Source organism: Vombatus ursinus, unplaced genomic scaffold (assembly GCF_900497805.2).
Source record: "Vombatus ursinus unplaced genomic scaffold, bare-nosed wombat genome assembly UNPS02014777.1, whole genome shotgun sequence".
Lineage (NCBI taxonomy): Eukaryota > Metazoa > Chordata > Mammalia > Diprotodontia > Vombatidae > Vombatus > Vombatus ursinus.
Genome location: NW_020954555.1, coordinates 866,644 through 884,276, shown reverse-complemented (window position 1 = coordinate 884,276; position 17,633 = coordinate 866,644). Strand labels below are relative to the sequence as shown.

The 17,633-nt window shown below is 44.5% G+C and overlaps 1 protein-coding gene across 3 annotated transcripts; it reads right to left on the bottom strand.

Annotated features, from left to right (window-relative positions):
• Positions 1-73: 73 nt before the first annotated feature.
• MTFR1L (mitochondrial fission regulator 1 like) lies at positions 74-17,415 on the bottom strand. Of its 3 annotated transcripts, none has more exons than XM_027864914.1 (7): positions 17,340-17,415; positions 16,272-16,370; positions 14,713-14,817; positions 7,710-7,819; positions 5,373-5,614; positions 3,774-4,095; positions 74-1,044 (listed from the first exon to the last, which is right to left on the bottom strand). In XM_027864914.1, the coding sequence occupies exons 2-7, from the start codon at positions 16,284-16,286 to the stop codon at positions 939-941; spliced, it is 900 nt and encodes a 299-aa protein (XP_027720715.1). In that variant the 5' UTR covers positions 16,287-16,370; positions 17,340-17,415; the 3' UTR covers positions 74-938. The 3 variants fall into 3 exon arrangements, with proteins under 3 accessions (XP_027720715.1, XP_027720717.1, XP_027720716.1); XM_027864916.1 differs by having other exon boundaries at positions 5,403-5,614; XM_027864915.1 differs by lacking the exon at positions 17,340-17,415 and adding an exon at positions 16,885-16,996.
• Between the last annotated feature and the right edge of the window lie 218 nt (positions 17,416-17,633).

Genomic DNA, 17,633 nt, shown 5'->3' with positions numbered 1-17,633 from the left:
GAAATAGTATGACTTGAAGTTGTGGAGTGATTGGATGAACATCTCAAAGTACACACATACATAGCAAACACAGTAACCACTCAAAAACTTTCTTTAATACCAGGTAGTGCTTCAACCCAAACACCACACACGTGCACAGGCCTTTACTGAAGAGGTCCCAAGGAAGGCTGGGTCATGCATTAAGTGTGCTGGGTGAGGTATGAGAACAAGTGGCCCCAAATGAAGCACAGCCCCCTCCCCTCTTCCTCAATGAGATCCCTCAATGGCAGTGGAACAAGACATCAATGCCATGGCAATGAGGAGGCCACAAGGATCCTGGGGGGTAATGGAAAGATTTGGTTTCTTTACAGTATTACAAAATGTGTTTTAAGAAGAAAAAACAGCCCTGGCCTGCCAGCAGCAGCCTGTTCATGAGTTGGAGCTACAGGACCTGTAGAAGACCTGAGCACAGTTGGGTGTTGGTACATGAGTGCAGGGGGCAAGTCTTGGTTTATGACTGGTACTGAGAAGACTTCAGGGCTCCTCAACACCCTCATCCCCTGCAAGGAAGCAGCTGCATCTGAGGGACATATTGCATGTACCCAGTTGAGACCAGGAGCTGGGTAGATAGTGCAATGAAGCTAGTCATCGGTCTGGGGCCTATTTTTACATGAGGAAAACAAAAACTCCCATCTTGTTCTTCAATGTAAAAGAACTAAAGCAACACGACTGAATACCTGCAAGCCCTCAACTCAAAACTATTTTTATAACACTGTCCTTAAAAGTTTTGCTAAGGTTTGAAGTGTGAGGAAGCAGTTCAGCTTTTCTCTCTTCTCCCCATTTTTAGCCTGTCAGTGTTTTCCATTGTGGAAGGACATTTCTAACTGCAAGGCAGAAGAATCTGTTGTGAGACAGCTTTTAGAGAAAGGGCCATATATAGGGCACCACAGAAAGGGTCATCAGTTTCCTTTCATGCTGATATCCTCTTCCTTCAGAGCAAACTTTCTCCTCAACACTTCTGAAATGAGGACAGCAGGATCTTCTTCCTTCATCAAGCTCCGATTCCTAGAGGTACAAAGGGTAATCAATCAGCAGGGAGCAAGATTCATAGGCTGAACAGGGTTGGGGTGTAATCAATCCAGGCCTGGAGGTACTGCTTACAAACCCTACATTTTGATAAGCTGACAATACTACTACCCACACAGCCTGCAGGTGTTTTGTTAATCCTGCTGTCAGCTTTTGGCTATCTCACTGCTCATCAGTCCTTCCCCAGGGGGCAAACAAGGCTCTTTCTCTCTCTCTCTTTCTTAAGCTATTTTGCTTCTCAGCAATTCTGGGAAAGGCTGTGTTGAATGCTTATTCCAGGGGGTTCCTGGGAGTTGGCTTGACAGGAAGGAGAATGCAGAGGCACATAAACTTCATATCATGAGACCAAGGGGAAACCAACAGGGCACTGGTGGAAAGAAAAGAGTCCTAGTGATTAGGCTGGCAGAGACCTTAAGAGATCATCTTAAGTCCCAAACCATCAGTTTTATGGATGAGAATGAGGTGACTTGCCACAAAGTAGCAGAGACGGGATTGGAACCAAGGTCCTCTAAATCCAAATTTTTAAAAGACCTGGGTTTATGTGCTGGCTCTACTGCCTACTTGGGGAATTGTCTTGGGCAAGTCACTCCTGCCTCAACAGCCTCCAATTCATGTGTAAAATGAGGATAACAATATTAGTACTATCTACACCTTAACAACGTGATTATGGGAAATAATGAGCATGTGTGTGTATATATGTATGGATACATGTGTTAGATAAATGTGAGCTATTAACAAGCAGGCATCCAGACACCTGGGAAATGGATGCTTCAATGAAGTATAAATACCTAAGTACGATGAGGTGGTAATGGGTAACACAAGAAGTTTAAGACTAGAGCTGAGCTGAGGAAAACCCCAAACAGCTTCTAAGAATTTTCAGGGAGTGAGGCCTCAGCCCTTGGCCTCGATTTGCTTTGTGGACATAAAAGAAAAACCAGGGGCAGCTCACTGCCCTGGGAGTCCTGAGAGTTGGGCCATTGAGATAGGAGAGTGGGCAGGAGACACCACTGGGAGAAATCTGAAAGCAGAGCTACAGATCACATGGTGTCTTATCAACTGGCTGGAGATATGAGGTACCCATGGGAATGGGACAGCTGGGGCAGAGGCATGATAGCCAGACACCTAGGTCCCTACAGGTTTGTTTCCACAAACTAAAGAATCATAGAATCAGACTTTAGAGCTGGAAGGCCCCTGAGGGATGAGAACACAGGCTCAGAGAAGGACTGATCTAAGATTATAGTTACTTAGTAGCAAAGCCTAGACTAGAACACAGGTTTCCTGACTCCCAGGCCAATGACCTGGTTACTACACCATACAGTCTTTCAGGAAAAGACATGAGGGGTAGCAATGGCACCCTAGTTGTGTTTTTGGCATAGTTATTTCCTGAAAACTGAACTGGGGAACACGTGAGGGAACCACAATTAGCACAGAACCTCAAAGCTGAAATGGACATCAAGTCCAGTTTACTAGGATCAAAAAGTTTTTGAGGTAACTGAAAACCCAGTAACAGTCCTGGAGAAGAGGGGACAATACAGACACCTCATAGCAGAGAGGCAGGAAGACTATAATAGAATACTGTCAAGATGTGGTCAGTAGAGCTGACATTTTTGGTTGAGTATTTTTCTTTGTCACAAGGTAGGGTTCAATCTGGATGGGGGACTTCTAGAAATGAGTGATGTAAAAACAGTTTACCAATAAAACATTAAAAAATAAAGGCTATCAGGGTCTAATAAATGCTCTGGGAAAGGCTGGGTTAATTACCCCCATTTATAAGTAGTTTAGGAAAGACCCATAAACTGCTTGCTTTGGGCAGACAGAATAGCAGTCCCCTCAGAAAAAGCTCTATTGAACAAAGTAAGAAGTGTTTCCTCTTCAGCCCCCAAAAGCAGTTTTATTCAGCCCAGGCCCTGCCACATAAGTAGATATTACTGAACTGAAATAAAGTAGTTCTGAAATCTGTTAACAATGGTGATTTCCTCAAGCTGAGGCTCCGTGGCTACTTGGTTAGGAGGGTGTCCCTTGTCTTCTTTGCCTAAAGGTACAGAACCTCATAAACTTTTCTAGTGAAGAGATCTATTGTTCAAAGAACAGAATTTCCAACTAATTTTTTTTTTTAAGTGAGGCAATACGGGTTAAGTGACTTGCCCAAGGTCACACAGCTAGTACACGTCAAGTGTTTGGTCTGAGGCCGGATTTGAACTCAGGTCCTCCTGACTTCAGGGCCGGTACTCTATCCACTGCGCCACCTAGCTGCCCCTCCAACTCTAATTTTAAAGAATGATGGAGACTGGGGTTTCCTAAATATGAAAGAGAAGGGGTGGGGAGAGGAGACAGAGGGAGGGAAGGGGACAGGGGGAGAGTTAGATTGTGAGAGTAGGAACGTAAGCATTTGAAAGGATAAGGAAGATGCAGAAAAAGCCTCCCCCATCAGTAAAATATTTAAGCACAGACTGGATAACTACCTGTCAGGAATGTCAATGGGGTTGTATAACTGCTCTCTAAAGTCTGAGCCTTCCAGGTCTGAGATTTTGCTTCTATGGCTACCACAATAAGGCTGTTCTGTGCCAAGAAAACTATACCTTGGAACTTTCTAGAGCCTGTGTGCACAGTGGGTGGCTAGCAGTGCCGAGGGCCGCTGCTGCCAAATGATGGCTAAATGGCACCACGGAGGACAAGCAAGATTTGAGTTTCCTACCACAGCCACTTACAGGTCTTGGCTCTGCTTCATCCGGTGAATATCCTTCAGGATGCCCATCATGTCTGCAAAGCTGCTCGCTTTTGAGAGAGACACACAGTCCTCATCTTCAGCCAAGCTGCAGGCAGCTTTGGAGTCAGTTTTGCAACATTCAGAGCTGGCAGAACAAAGCATAGGAACCGATGGAAGCTCAGGGCCTTCTAACTCAGCCTCCTCTGTGATGTCACTAATGACAAAGGAAGTTGTAGAGTGGAATGAGGATCCAAAACAAGGGAAGGGAGAAGAGACATTTGAGCTTCCTGAAGATAAGAAATCTGGCGTTAATGAAGCCGAAGCTGAAAAAGAAAACAACAGGTATTGGTGGGCACTGGCGCCAAGACACAACATTTTCTTACCACAGGAGAGTCAACTGAGCAACAGTTGGGCTGTCACCATGACAACAAGATACTATGGATTCTGCCACAGCCCAGGAAGCACCCAGGGCAGGAATCTACAGAAGCATTCTTCCCAGTTATTAAGGAACAGGCTTACAATGTGCTTTTTAGGTAACTCTCATAGACTGTTCAAGGTGGAACTCCACAGATCATCACTTTACAGAAGAGGCCCAGTGAGAGGAAGTAACTTGCTTAGGAGCACATGTCTTAAGTGGTAAAGCCAAAACTTGAATCTCTACAAGAAAAATTCAGTATTCTTTTCACTATGTTCCCCTTGGAGATGGCAAAGAAGACTCCCATTCCCTGCACCCTTCCCTCTGAAAGAAGCCTCTGCTTTCAAATTCTCCAACCCCCAGCCCAACATATTTAATGGGCAGCTAGTCTATTTCAGGTCTGCTAGGGGGTCCCTATCTTAAGGGTCATCCTGGCCATTGCTCTCAAACTAAGATATTCCTCCACAATGACTGGAAACTCTCCCAGAGTCCTGATTTAGAGAGTTTAATCTCTTCTAAAATCTCAGTATCACAGAAGAGAAAGCATGAGATTTGGGGAGGAGAGAATGTGACTAGTAGGACAACAGAAGGAAAAGCCTAGATACAGAAATCTGGAAAAAAATCCACAGTGTTCCTGGCTATAGTAGCTTCTTGGGATCCTTTCACCTCTTGACCCTATGCCCAATGTCTCTAGATGAACCCACCTCTATAGACGTTAAGCAACCAGAGTGAGACCTGATTTCAATGGGGTGGGGTGGGGGGGTGGGAAGGGGTAGGAAAGAAGCAGTAATTCTTGGGAAATATCTTTTGTTGGCAAAGGGTAGGAAGAACTTTATCGTTTAGAAAAATATGAAAACGTTGTGGACAGAATTGGATATAGGCATCTCAATGGCAGAGCTGAGCAATGGACAGAACCATACTCAAATCCCAAGTGAGGGGTTGGTCTGTTAAAGACTTCAGCTTTTGCTCAAACTTGTGACTGGGAAGAAGAAGGCCTGCAACAGCGAGGTGCACCTCAAAACTTGTTTCCCTGCTGTTATGAAAAACCACAAAGATGGGTATATCCAGGCTTCAAGAAATCCCTATCAGAGACTACCTGTCCTGTGACTACCACTGCTGAAAGCCGCTGGCCTCCTTCTGGGGCCTAGTACTCTTGATTCTTTGTTTGCTTCCTGGATTTGGTACCTGGTTCCTTGGCAGCTCTGGGGCTCCTACCTGCATCTGCTGCCACAATCTTGGCAATCTGGCTGCGTAGGTGACTTAGCTCATCTTGTAGTTCAGTGGTTCGGCTCAGGGCTGGTAGGCCAGGCTTCTTCAAGGCCAGGAGCTTCTCTTCCGGCCCTCGAAGGTTGGGCACCGAGGCATTTCGCTGCATGACGAACAGTGGGCTGGGCTTCCATTTATGCCGCAAAGGCCGGGTGTCACTCCTGAAAATTGGCAGAAGGGCCCATTTTAGCTAGCTGGGCCCACTTTACTTTTCTACTTAGATCTAGGAAGCCCATGTATTCCTGCCCATGCCTCTACCCTCAAACACAGACTATCCAACAAGAAAGAAAAGAGAATAGCTCTAAGACTTTCCTTAGGCCCCAGGGCTTAGGTAAAATATATTTTAGGTCCCTGCTGCTCCCTCCTTGGTCTGATTGCTTCCAGTGTGGCTCTTCTTCAACTCATCCTTTACACTGCTGTCTTTTTCAGTGCTTTGTAAAAGGCCTATGGTTGGGGTGAAGAGTAACTGGTATTCAATAAATAAGTCTAGTCATTAAATTAAAAGTTGTATACCTCCATGTGTAATACTCATTTAAGACACATGGACCAATATGTCTGGATTTTGTTAAATGTTATGCCACATTATTATTATTAACTTTTATATAGCTCTTTTAAGATTTGCAAAGTACTTTACAAATATTTCATTTGATTCTCATGGGGGGGAGAGAGGTGTTATTATTATCCTCATTTTACAGATGAGGAAACTGAGGCAGACAGCGATTAAGTGACTTGACCAGAGTATCTGAAGCTGGATTTGAACTCACATCTTTCTGACTCTAGGTACAGTACTCTATCCACTGTACCATTAGCTGTGCAATGACTAGATAAAACTAGCTTCTTATTTGTTTTCTCTTTCTGGTGGTTCCTCCTATTGGTTCTAATTTTTACTTACAACATCACTAATGTGAAAATATGTTTAATAGGAATGTATATGTATAGCCTATATCAGACTGTATGCTGTCTTGGGAAGGGTAGTGGGGAGGAAGGGGGAGAAAAATTTTAAACTCAAAAACATATGGAATTGATTATTGATAAATTAAAATAAATAAATTTTAAAAAAATTTAGCTTCTTATAGTGTCTTAAAATAAGATACTTGCTAAGAGGGGAGAAATACATATGTGACGTATACGTTAGAGCTAATGTTGTTCTCCCTGTGATCAGCTTTTGGTGAGGATAATATGCTAGAATTGATGAAATTCAGAAAAATGTTTAGCCATCTAATTAGGAAAGAACCCCCAGAATTCATTTTTATTAAACTTCTCTAAAATGCATTTCTGATCCATGGAGGGCTACATGTATGTCTAAGCTGTATAGGAATTAAATTTCCCAAGTGTCACTCTGATCTTGTCATTCCTCCACTTAAAAATCTTCCAAGGTTCCTCACTGCATACTGAAAAAAGTATGAACTTATTAAAGTCTTTCATACAGCCTAATTCTAACCTCTATTTCCAGATTCCTCATTTTATTCCCCTTCACATATTCAGTGCCTCAGCCAAACTATAATACTCTCTTCTATTCCCATGCTTTTGCTCACAAGCTCCAATGTGTGGAATGCCCCACCTTCAACTTCTAACTGCTAGAGGATACTCACAAGCTACCCCTTTGTGGAAGTGGGAGGTCCACAGGTATACAAATCAAACATGTTTTCAGACTTTTTCAATGTATTGGTCAGTTATGCTTTTTTCCCTTTTAAATTCTATTTGTTAAATGGGATGGCTCTCTTAGAGGTAGTGGGGGAAAGATACAGGACATAACTATGATAACATAAGAAACAGAAGACATCAATAAACTTATTTAAAAAAACAAAACAAACAAAAAAAAAAAAAAACGAAACCGGGCAGCTAGGTGGTGCAGTGGATAGAACACCTGCCCTGGAGTCTGGAGGACTTGAGTTCATATCCTGCCTCAGATACTTGACATTTACTACCTGTGTGACCCTTGGCAAGTCACTTAACCCTACTGCCTGGCAAAAAAAACCAAACAAACAAACAAAATAAACAGAAAAGTAATCTCTTGCAAATTTCTCAGCACACTTGCCGTCTTTTTTATGTACTTTTTTCGTTCACTTCTATATCACTATACATGTATTTTCCCCTCTATTAAACTGTAAACTCTTTGACTCCAGCAATGAGCACAAAGCCTCTATGATGTTACAACACTTTACATAGCAAAGAGGCAGAGAATCTACAGTTCCCACACCTTTACCAGTCAAATTCTAGGCTCCGCTACACTGAGGCCTGGCTCCCTTGCTTTACCTGACTCGAGCGTAGGTTTCCTCTTCATCTGCTGCTATCCAGGCAATATCAGCCAAAGTAGGGACTGGGGGCACATCGCTCAGATATAGGTCAGAGATGTTGGGCAGTGTCTAGTGAAAGAAGCAAAGAGTCTCTTTGGTGGGGCTGAACCAAATAATCTTATCAGAGAAACAACTAATCAAAGCCATTCTAATGACCTTTTTGCCGGGAGAGAAACTGGTGATAGTGCAAGTGTTCAGAAGTACCACAACATTGTTTTATTTTCATCATTAATAAACAGCAACAGCTTGCCACCTCAACAAACACTTCTATTTAAATACGTCAATGTTTGGACAGTATGTTTGGACAATCGAATCTATTTGCCACAGGTGAATACGACTTTACACAAATATAATATATACAAAAACTCATATATGGCTTTATACAAATATTATATATACAAAAACTTGTATTTACACAAATGAAATTCTTCACTAGCTGGTAGATTTGTGATCTCAATGTGAGCATTTCTTCGAATGGTGCAGATTACTGCTCAGCTGTGCCTTCTTGTCCTGCATGTCTCCTGTCCCAGTGCTCGTGTATCTTTTACAAAGGCCCACTTGTCATGCGGTGGGGCCTTCTTTTACATCTTTTAACATTGCCTGGAAACCATCCAAACACACTAGCTGCCTGCTCCCTATACCTGGAGCTCATTACATGGCTAGCCCACCTTCTTGGTCAACCATACTTTTTTCTGGTGATATCCATGAAATTCACCTGACAAAAAGTCACCTCAGATTCCTTAAAATAGCAGCCTTCTTGTAAATCACACTTCCTATTGTTCTATTCATAAACTATTTTTTGTAAATCAGGATGCAACCTATTTAGCAAAGACAGATGCACAAGTTTGACAGATTTATGGCACAGTCAGCCACTGCTCAGTGACTTCCAAACATCAAGTGGCCTCTGGACATTTAAAACATCCAACAAAACATGACATAGATAGATAGTCCCCCACCCTTCAGGTACACAATGCTCTCACTGCTTTCTCTAACCTTAACACCCCTCCAAAAATAAAGAATCTGCTTTCTGTTCCATTCCTACAAGGCTAAGAAGAGAACCCCAGTCACCCGACTCTCTGGCCAAGGCTTAGCCCTGAGCCCACAGTCCAGGCCAGATAAGGCACAGAACCTTAGTCAGAGGGTGGGAAGGGGAGGAGTGGACAGCAGGCTGAAATATAGTCAGTCTGGATCCGGGGCCAAACGCTGCTGAGATGCAAGGTTTGGAGAAATCCCTCACGTGCTAAAACCACCCACCTCCCCTGGTTTCCTTTCTTCCTAATGTCATTCTCTACTCAACAGCTGTTAGTGACTTCCAGAGAGCCTGGGGAATAGGGCAGGAAGGGTAAGATCTGCTTTAGAACTAGCAAGATAGGAGCAGGGAGCAGCTCAGCAAAACCTAAATGCTGTAGACCCACCCCAAATGAGCCTTCCCTTCCCTTAGCACTTTTGAAAACAAACAGGCCTATCGAGTTACTCAGATGCTCTTGTCCAGAGAAATCCCACCTCAGGGAAGGGAGTTTAACAGGAGCTTACTTAGAACAAGTTTTAAAGCTCAGCTTAAAAATGAGCTCCGCCAAGGAATCTGCTTTGTTTTGAGGCCACACCTGAAGATGAAATTCCCTAATCTATCAGCAGCAGAAACATCCCTGGTATGTGAGGCTGATGTACCCTCCATACCCCTCTATAAAATGAAGATGCCTATCTCACAGGGCGTGAAGAAAACACTTTTGAAACCTCAAAGCATATACTCATTTCAGTAGTGTCTGACTCTTCATGCCCCATAGTATCTTTTTGGCAAAGATACTAGAATGGTTTGCCATTTCCTTCTCCAACTCATTTTACAGATGAGGAAACCGAGGCAATCAGGGTTAAGTGACGTGCCCAAGGTCACACAGCTAGTTGTGACATCTGATGCCAGATTTGAACTTAGGGAGATGAATCTTGCTGACTCCAGGCATTAGGCCTTAAAACTGCTCCCTCAGTATAGCTCTTCCTACCACCAACTAACCTTGATTAGTCTCCTTAATTCCCTAGCTGGGCTATCAGTAAACTCTATTACTGAATCAAGAAGCTTTAGCACAGATCTAAGGGAAAGAGGCTCCTGTATTGGCATAAAATAGAAAGTTTAAGGTGATCAGGCTTACAAAAGCTAGGACAGTTTTTCCCCTTAACCTTGTCAAAGGGGTCTATGTTTAAGCCCTGCTGTCCTTTGCTTCTTCCAACCAGGAGGGCATGTTGGGAGGAGGGAGTGCATTGCCAAACCTCCTTCCTTCCCAACTGTTTTATTATTGATGCATTGTTTTACATTAGTCATTGTCAGATATACTGCTACCTGGGGTGGGGGTTCCCTCTTTCCCCAATACATACACTGAACCCTTCTTTGAAACAAAGAAAAACAGCTAAGCAAAACCAAGATGGTGTCTGCATCCAAGAGTACATATATAACATTCCTCACTCATGGTTTCCCCCCTCCTCACCCTTTCTATATTTGAAAGAATAGAAAAATCTTACACACTCTAAAGAGGAACTTTTACATGTCAGTCATCCCTAAAGATTTTCTGGCTCCTTATTGGGGCTATAAACAGAAGAAAAGAAAGAAACACCTAAGTGGCATTTTTCACACCAAGCCTCACACTGAGCTCTTCTGACAGCACTGTTACTGGAGGCTGGCTCAGCCAATCTTTTACTCATTCTTTCTGTCTTCCTCAATAACACATTTATGAGATGGTTGACCAGACATTGGTGCAGGCTCTGTATGACTGAGCTAATTGGTCTCTACGGGAATCAAACCTGTGGCCTTGCTGTCCCTGGTCCCATGGCCTAATCCACTGTACTGAGGAGCTATTACAACCACCCCAACAATGTGCAACAACATAATTTCTCAAACGTTCACCTATGGCTCTCTTTCCCTGCCATTTCCCTCCTTCCTCGCATTTCTTAAAAATGCTTTGCCTTTATCACACTTTCTCTTGTATCATACTTATTCACATACCTATTGTATCTTCTTCTCCCTGCCCCAATTAGGTCATGAGCACATTTAGAAAGATTGTGTCTTTTTCATCTGTGCATTCCTAGCAATGAGCACTGGGCCTTATCTGATGTTTGCCAAACTGAATTGTGAGTCACTGAATTCCTTGATCAATTACATGTGTCCTTTAACCTCTCTGGCCCTCAGGTTCCTTAACTGTGTAGATGACCTGGAGGCCCTTTCCAGCTTGAGCTATGCTCCGGTCATCTATGGTTGCAGTCAACACGTGTGCTTACAGTGCCCTGGATCAAGTATTCCCTGTATGCAAGACTCATATGCTTCAATATACATAGCATACCTCCTAGCTCGGGGCTCCTTGTTAGAGGCACTGAATAAGGGCTCAGTATTTCACTCCTGAGATGAGTGAGCCCAAGAGAAATACTTTTCAATAAGCTTTTACATGTCTAATATGTGCAGGGCACTGTGCTAGGCCCTGGGGATTCAAGGACTCAAGAAATGTACATTGTACTGGAGAGAAATATGAATACAACTAAATAGAAATTTTTCAAGAAAAAGAAAGTGCTAATGTGGAGGGGAGGGAGAGGGGAAGGTCACGCAAGGAGGTCATGTACTGTTGGGAGCTGGCACCTGAGTCACCCTTTGTAGGAAGCCAGCGCTTCTATGAGGCAGTGGTGAGGAGGAGGAAGGGTGTTCCAGACTTGGTGGACCCCTTGGGTAAAGGCAGGGAAGGAGATGGAATGTCCTGTACTTAACTTCTGTAGCTCCACATTCTCTGCCCCTTAATGGGATGTATACTTCCAGAGATTGAGAACTGTTTCTTTGTAGTCTTGTACTCCTAGCACTGAGCAGCGTGCATCATATATTGTAGTAATTTACTAAAAAGGCAAGCTGGAGTTGGATTATGGAGAGCTTGAACGCTGGGCTGAGTTTGTACTTTCCCTAGAGGCACTGAAGTTGCAAAGGGAGGTGGTCCCATGGTCATATCTCAAATTAAAGAACAAAAGTTTGGTAGCTGTGTCTAAGAGGGATCAGAGAAGATAATGGAGACAGGGATACCAACTGGGTTATTGCCTAGTGTGAGCAACAGGTGATGAAGGCCTAAATTAGGGCAGAGACATTCTGTTCTCCTCACTCATCCCCCCATAGCCTAGTTGTTGCTAAAGCCTATTGATTTCACTGTTGTAAAGGCTCTGGAATTTGCCCCCTTCTCTCCTTTGACCCTTCCACCTTTCTGGTGCAAGCCCTTATCGCCTCAGAGCTGGGACTGCAATAGCTGCTGGTGGGTCAACCTGCTTCATGTCTATCCTCATTCCAATCCAGCCTCCATTTAGTCACTAAAGTGATCTTCCTAAAGTGAAGGTCAGATCATGTCAGCCCCCCTATCCCCAATTCAGTAAACTCCAGGAGCTCCCTATTACCTCTAGGAGCAAATACAAAATGCTCTGTTTGGCATTCAAAGCCCTTCCTAACCTGGTCCCCTCCTGCTTTTCTGGTCTTCTTACATCTCACTTCCCACCATTCTCTTCAGTCCAGTGACCCTGGCCTTCTGGCTGTTCCATAGACAAGACACCTCATCTCTTGGCTCTGGGCCTTCTTTCTGGCTGTCTCCCATAATTAGAATGCTCTCCCTCCTCTGCTCCAACTACTGACCTCCCTGGCTTCCTTTAAAATTCCAAATAAAATCCCACCTTCTTCAGGAAGCCTTCCTCAACACCTCTTAATTCCAGTGCTTTCTTTCTTTTAATTATTTCTATTTTTTCTGTATGTAGTTTGATTTGTAAATATTTGTATGTTGTATCCCCCATTAGACTGTAAGCTTCTTGAGGGCAAGGACTGTCTTTTGCCTCCTTTTGTATCCCCATGGCTTAGCACAGTGCCTAGCACATAGTAGGCATTTAATAAATGTTTACTTAATTGAACTGAGTGAAGGGAGAGGATGGTTGTGAAAGACATCACGGAGGTGGGATTGACAAGATTTGACAACTGAATGGATATGGGGGATAAGAGAGAAGGAAGAATTAAGGATGGCTAGTTCACAGCTCTAACAATGTATCAGAGGCAGCTGGGGCAGGAGACAGGCGCTGGATTTGGAGTCAGGAAGACTGGAGTTCAAATTTGACCTCAGACCTCACCAGCAGTATGACCTTGGGTAAGTCACTTAATCTGCATCAGTTTCTTCAACTGTAAAATGGGTATAACAGCAGTACCTATCTCCCTGGGTTGTTGAGAGGATCAAGGGAGATAAATCTGTATAGTGCTTAGCATGGTGTGCCACATAATAGGTGATTAATAAATGCTGTTCCCTTCTCCTTCCCCTATTCCCTATTAGTGTTTGTCTTCCCACACAGCCTAACATTGACTATTTCAGTCTTTTTTCATCATTGACTAATTTGCTCTGTCAGCTAAAACTTCATTATCTTAATTTGTACTTATAATGATCTGGACCAATCTTTCATGTAGTTGTCAATAGTTTGCAATTCTCTTGAGGACTGTCCATATCTTTTCACTGCTTTTCTATTGGCAAAAGATCTTTGGTCTTATATATTCACGTCAAATCTCTATAAATCTTGAACATCAGACCTTTATCAGAAATATCTGATGAAAAGATTTTCTCAACAATCTCTCAAGGATCACTGACAGTGACTCCAAAATCTTATCTGCTAGTTCTTTCAGATCTCTTTCGAGACCAGTGCAATAGTCCTGGGACAGGTAATAAACTCATCAAGGGCATCGAGATGCTATCACCTTATCTGTCTTAGGTGTAACTATGCTAAGCAGCTGTTCTCTTTACCAGTCTGAGGAAGACAGCTAGGTTGCAAGCCTAGGTAACTGGGAGAATACTGGTGCCCTTGACAGTAATAGGGAAGTTTGAAAGGAGGGAAGGTTTTGGGGAAAAGAAAATAAGTTCATGTTAAGCTTGATGTCTGCAAGGCAAGTGAAGATGCAACACCAGAGGTCTGCACTGAACAAAATCATCACTATTCTGAATTACACGGTGATCAGCACACGCTGAATTTCCTTTATGTATTCTGAACTGCTTCCTCCCATCGATCACTTAGTATACAAACCTTACTATACTTACTAGCCTTACTATACAAACAATTCTTGCTCTACATAAATTTGCATTATGCAAATTCAGGGGACCCTCTACTCCAGGCACCAAAGCTGGTCTGGCAGGGCTGCAGAGGGGGAGGTCTGCAGAATGGTACCATTCCTTACCAGAATGGTAAACAACAACTGGCTGTATTCTTCAAGGAGGTAGGGCAGAAATTCTTTTCTTCATTTTAGAAATAGGGAAAATGAAATACAGAAAGGGCCAAGAATAAGATAATTTATAATATTTATAAAATTTATGAAGTGCTTTACAAACATCATCCCTTAATCTTCACAACCACGTTGTGATGTCGGTTCAACCAGTGTTCTGTTTTATAGATGAAGAAATGAAGGCCTCAGAGCCAGGAGCCCTAATATGAATGTGAGTCTCTCTGGGTTTCAAATTCCACTACAGCTGTTGCATTTCTCAGTTTAACAGGGACAGAAACCAGGAGATCTATTCAGAGGTGGGAGTCCATGGGTAAAGGACACTGAATACGTCAGATTTTTAAAAATGTACTGATCATTCTTGCTAAAATTTTTCCTTTTCTTTTTAAAAAATTGTTTTAAGGGATGCATGTCAGGGAGGGGAGAAATCTAGGTAATACAAGAAAAGATACCAATAAAAATCTGTTTTTAAAAAAGAAATGGAAGTAGTGAAATATGGTTCCTGGAATCACAGATTGGAAGGAAATGAGAGATCACACCCAGGGAGGTGTGGTGACTTGACTGAAACTAACAGACAATAAGGACGAGGACCAAGAGCTAGGCCTCCTGTCCCCTGGCCCAGGGCTCTTTCTATATCATGATGCCTCACTCAACATCGAGACAAACTTGATTTCTTCCCAGCTTGGCCCTGCCAGCTTTCATGCCCCTTTACCTGGAAGGATGCCCGAGGACATGGCTTCAAGGGCAGGTTAGTCCCAATCCTCCTCACTACACTTCGAGCAGCTCCATGTGGTTTGTTCTGCCAGAGTGGGATAGTCTGTGGAAAAAGAAAATCACAACTCAGTTACTTTCCCCAGAGCCTGGCAACAAGGTTGATTTGGAGAAGTCAATTCTCAGTAATGTTTGTATATGATTATGCATAGTAATATTTAACTCTAGCATTTGAAACCACGATTTTCTTATGCTTCATCCCTATCATATAACATAGGATTTGCATAAGTATAAGCAAGCCAGTTTGGCAAGAGTCTGTGAGGAGTAATATGTAACCTGCTTGGAAAAAAGAGGCTGTAAACAGACTGTGAAAGCCTTTAAATGCTAGACAGGGGAGCTTACATTTTATTCTAAAGGCAATAGAGAGTTACTAAAACATCGTGAGCAGGGGAGTGATGTGGTCAGACCTAATTTTAGGAATATCAGTTTGACAGCTGTGAGGATGACAGAAAGGATGAAGGGAGAACAGTTAAGATCCTGGGTAACTGGAGGAATGGTGGTGTCCTCAACAGAAAGAAAAAGGAGTTAGGAGGAGGGCTGGGTTTAAGAAAGATTAAGTTTAAGCTCTGTTTTAGACATGTTTTGTTTGAGATGTCCCAGCAGGAAGTTGGAAATGCAATCTTAGAACTTAGAATAAATAAGAGGTGTGGGCTAAAGGAACTGGAATCTATCCAAGCATGAAGGTGGGACATGGATGATGTTTCTAAAAAGAAAAGCCAGGAGAGATCAGTGAGACATGTATAAAGAGAATTAGGGCAGAGAAATGTCAGTAAAACCCAAGGAGAAGTATCGAGAAGAAAGGGTTGGTCAATCATGTCAAAGATGCAGAGAGGTCAAGAAGGAAGGTTCAGGAAAGGCCATGGGATTCAGCAACAAAGATTGGTGATTTTAGAATTATTTAATTTTAATGGTAGTTATGGAAGCCATGGTAGTTATGGAAAACCCTTGCAAGGGGTTAAATGAGTGGAAGATAAGAAATTAGAGGCACTGAAGATAGACAGCTTTTCCTAGGAGTTTGACTGTGAAAGGGAAGAGACATAGGACGACAGCATAAGGAGACAATGAAGGTTTAAGGAAGGAGAGAGGGTCTGGGCAAGTTCTAAGGCAGCAGGGGAGATAGCAGTGGAAAGGAGAGACTGAAGAATAAGGCAACTATCGGCTTCTGGTGGGACAGGAGGAGATAAAATCAAGGGTGCAAGTAAAGGGGCTAGTGTCAGCAGTTAGGGCCACTTCTTCCTCTAAAATTGGAGCAAAAGAGGAGACAGTGGAGTATGCCACTGATATGCTCTGAAGTATGGAAGTAGGGAGCACAGTGATGGGGAAGGTGGTAGTATAGGTGGCTTGAAAAGAAGTACAGACTAACTGTGGAGAGTGATCAGAGAAGAGTGATCAAGTTTTACCACTTCTACTCAATGAAGCACACAGTCTGTCCTCCCTTATGCTTTTAAACAGATGGAGTGTTCTTTGCTGCCCCACCCTGCAGATGTGTGTGTAACTTACAGAATCTGTTTCCATCTCCGGTATCACAGCTGGCTCCCACCTGGCAGGGCTTCCTCATGTTAGGCCATCTTTGGGAACAGCAGGTCTCTATACTGTAAACTGTAAAGCAAGAGTTCCCCCCGCAAAGGACATTTAATGGAAATAAACATAAATCTTCTGGGCCCCCAGTGAACGAGGGAATGCTTCAGCTAGTACCAAGGCCATTTATGTTGGTCTCTGCCACACAAAAGGTGGTCTTTTTGCAATACTACCTTTGTGAAACCAGGCCGTTTTATAAAAAAGATCTATCCTAACAACAGCCCAGCTCTGGAAGCCCAGGTTAGGATGTGAATTCTTTGAGGGACCTTAGCAACTTGCCTTCACTGTTCAGAGCTTCTAGTGGGGTGGACAGTAACGTCTCGGAACCTTGCTTAAAGAGTTAATTTAATAATGATGGGAGAGAAGAAACTTCTGTTACGGAGCGGAAAACAGAACCTGGAGACAGTAATGTGCCCAAGCTTACTCTGGGGCTCTGGCCCCTTGGTGACCGTGACCTCAACATGCCCCGGGCAGCTCTGGTCCTTGCTCCTCGCAACAGAGGAGGCAACAGCCGAGTGTAGCGGGAAGAACTTACTAGCGCTAGCCCGGGAGCCGGCATCTTTACGGGTACGACAGCCTCAGAGCCCGTCTCGCAGCCCTAAGGACATGCCGGCGGCTACAACCCGAAGCGCTCCTTTAAAGGAGAAAGCACAGACAAAGCGGGGTACAGGTGCCTGGGCGTCGGCGCCCGCGGCCAGCCTTCCCCCACAGCCCCGCGGCAGGAGCGGCCCTGGGGTCACTCCCTGCGCCGCCGAGCCCACAGCCTGCAAGGTAAGGGCCACCCCCCAAGCCCCCTCCACGCTCAGGATCGCGCAGCGGCCCCGGGCCGCGGATCGGGCTCCGGGCAAGGAAGCGCCTGCCCGGGCTCCCAGCGGGCTCGGGGTCCCAAAGCCCGGCCACAGCTCCCGGAGAAGCCGGGGGAGGGGGCGGGCAGCGGGCTGCGTTGGGGCACGTGCGGCGCGGGGTTACCGGGCGGGCGGCCTCACTCACCTCACGGCTCCTCCTCCCCAAGTCTCCCGGACGCGGCCCGCCCTGCCCAGCCGCTCACTTCCCCTTCCGCTCGCCGCAGTCCCGCGGAAGTGGCCCTTCACGCCTGCGCATTGCGCGGTCCTCCTCCGGCTCCGGGGCGCTCCTCGCTCCGGGCGGGGGGCCGCACCGTTGCGCGTCCCGCTAGCCGACGTCTACGGTCGCGCTCTGGAGGGAGGAGCCGTGACACCAGGAGAGGAGCGCGTGGGTTGTAAACAGAGGAGGCGGAGTCAGGTTCGGAGCCAGCCACGCCCCTCC

Bases quoted from the DNA above. Each gene is read 5' to 3' on its own strand.
- MTFR1L (XM_027864914.1), bottom strand. The intron at 7,820-14,712 runs GTAAAGGGGCAT...TTCTTTCACTAG, and splicing joins GTCCTCGGGCATCCTTCCAG to ACACTGCCCAACATCTCTGA. The intron at 4,096-5,372 runs GTACCAAATCCA...TTTCTTTTTCAG, and splicing joins CAGAGCTGCCAAGGAACCAG to CTTCGGCTTCATTAACGCCA.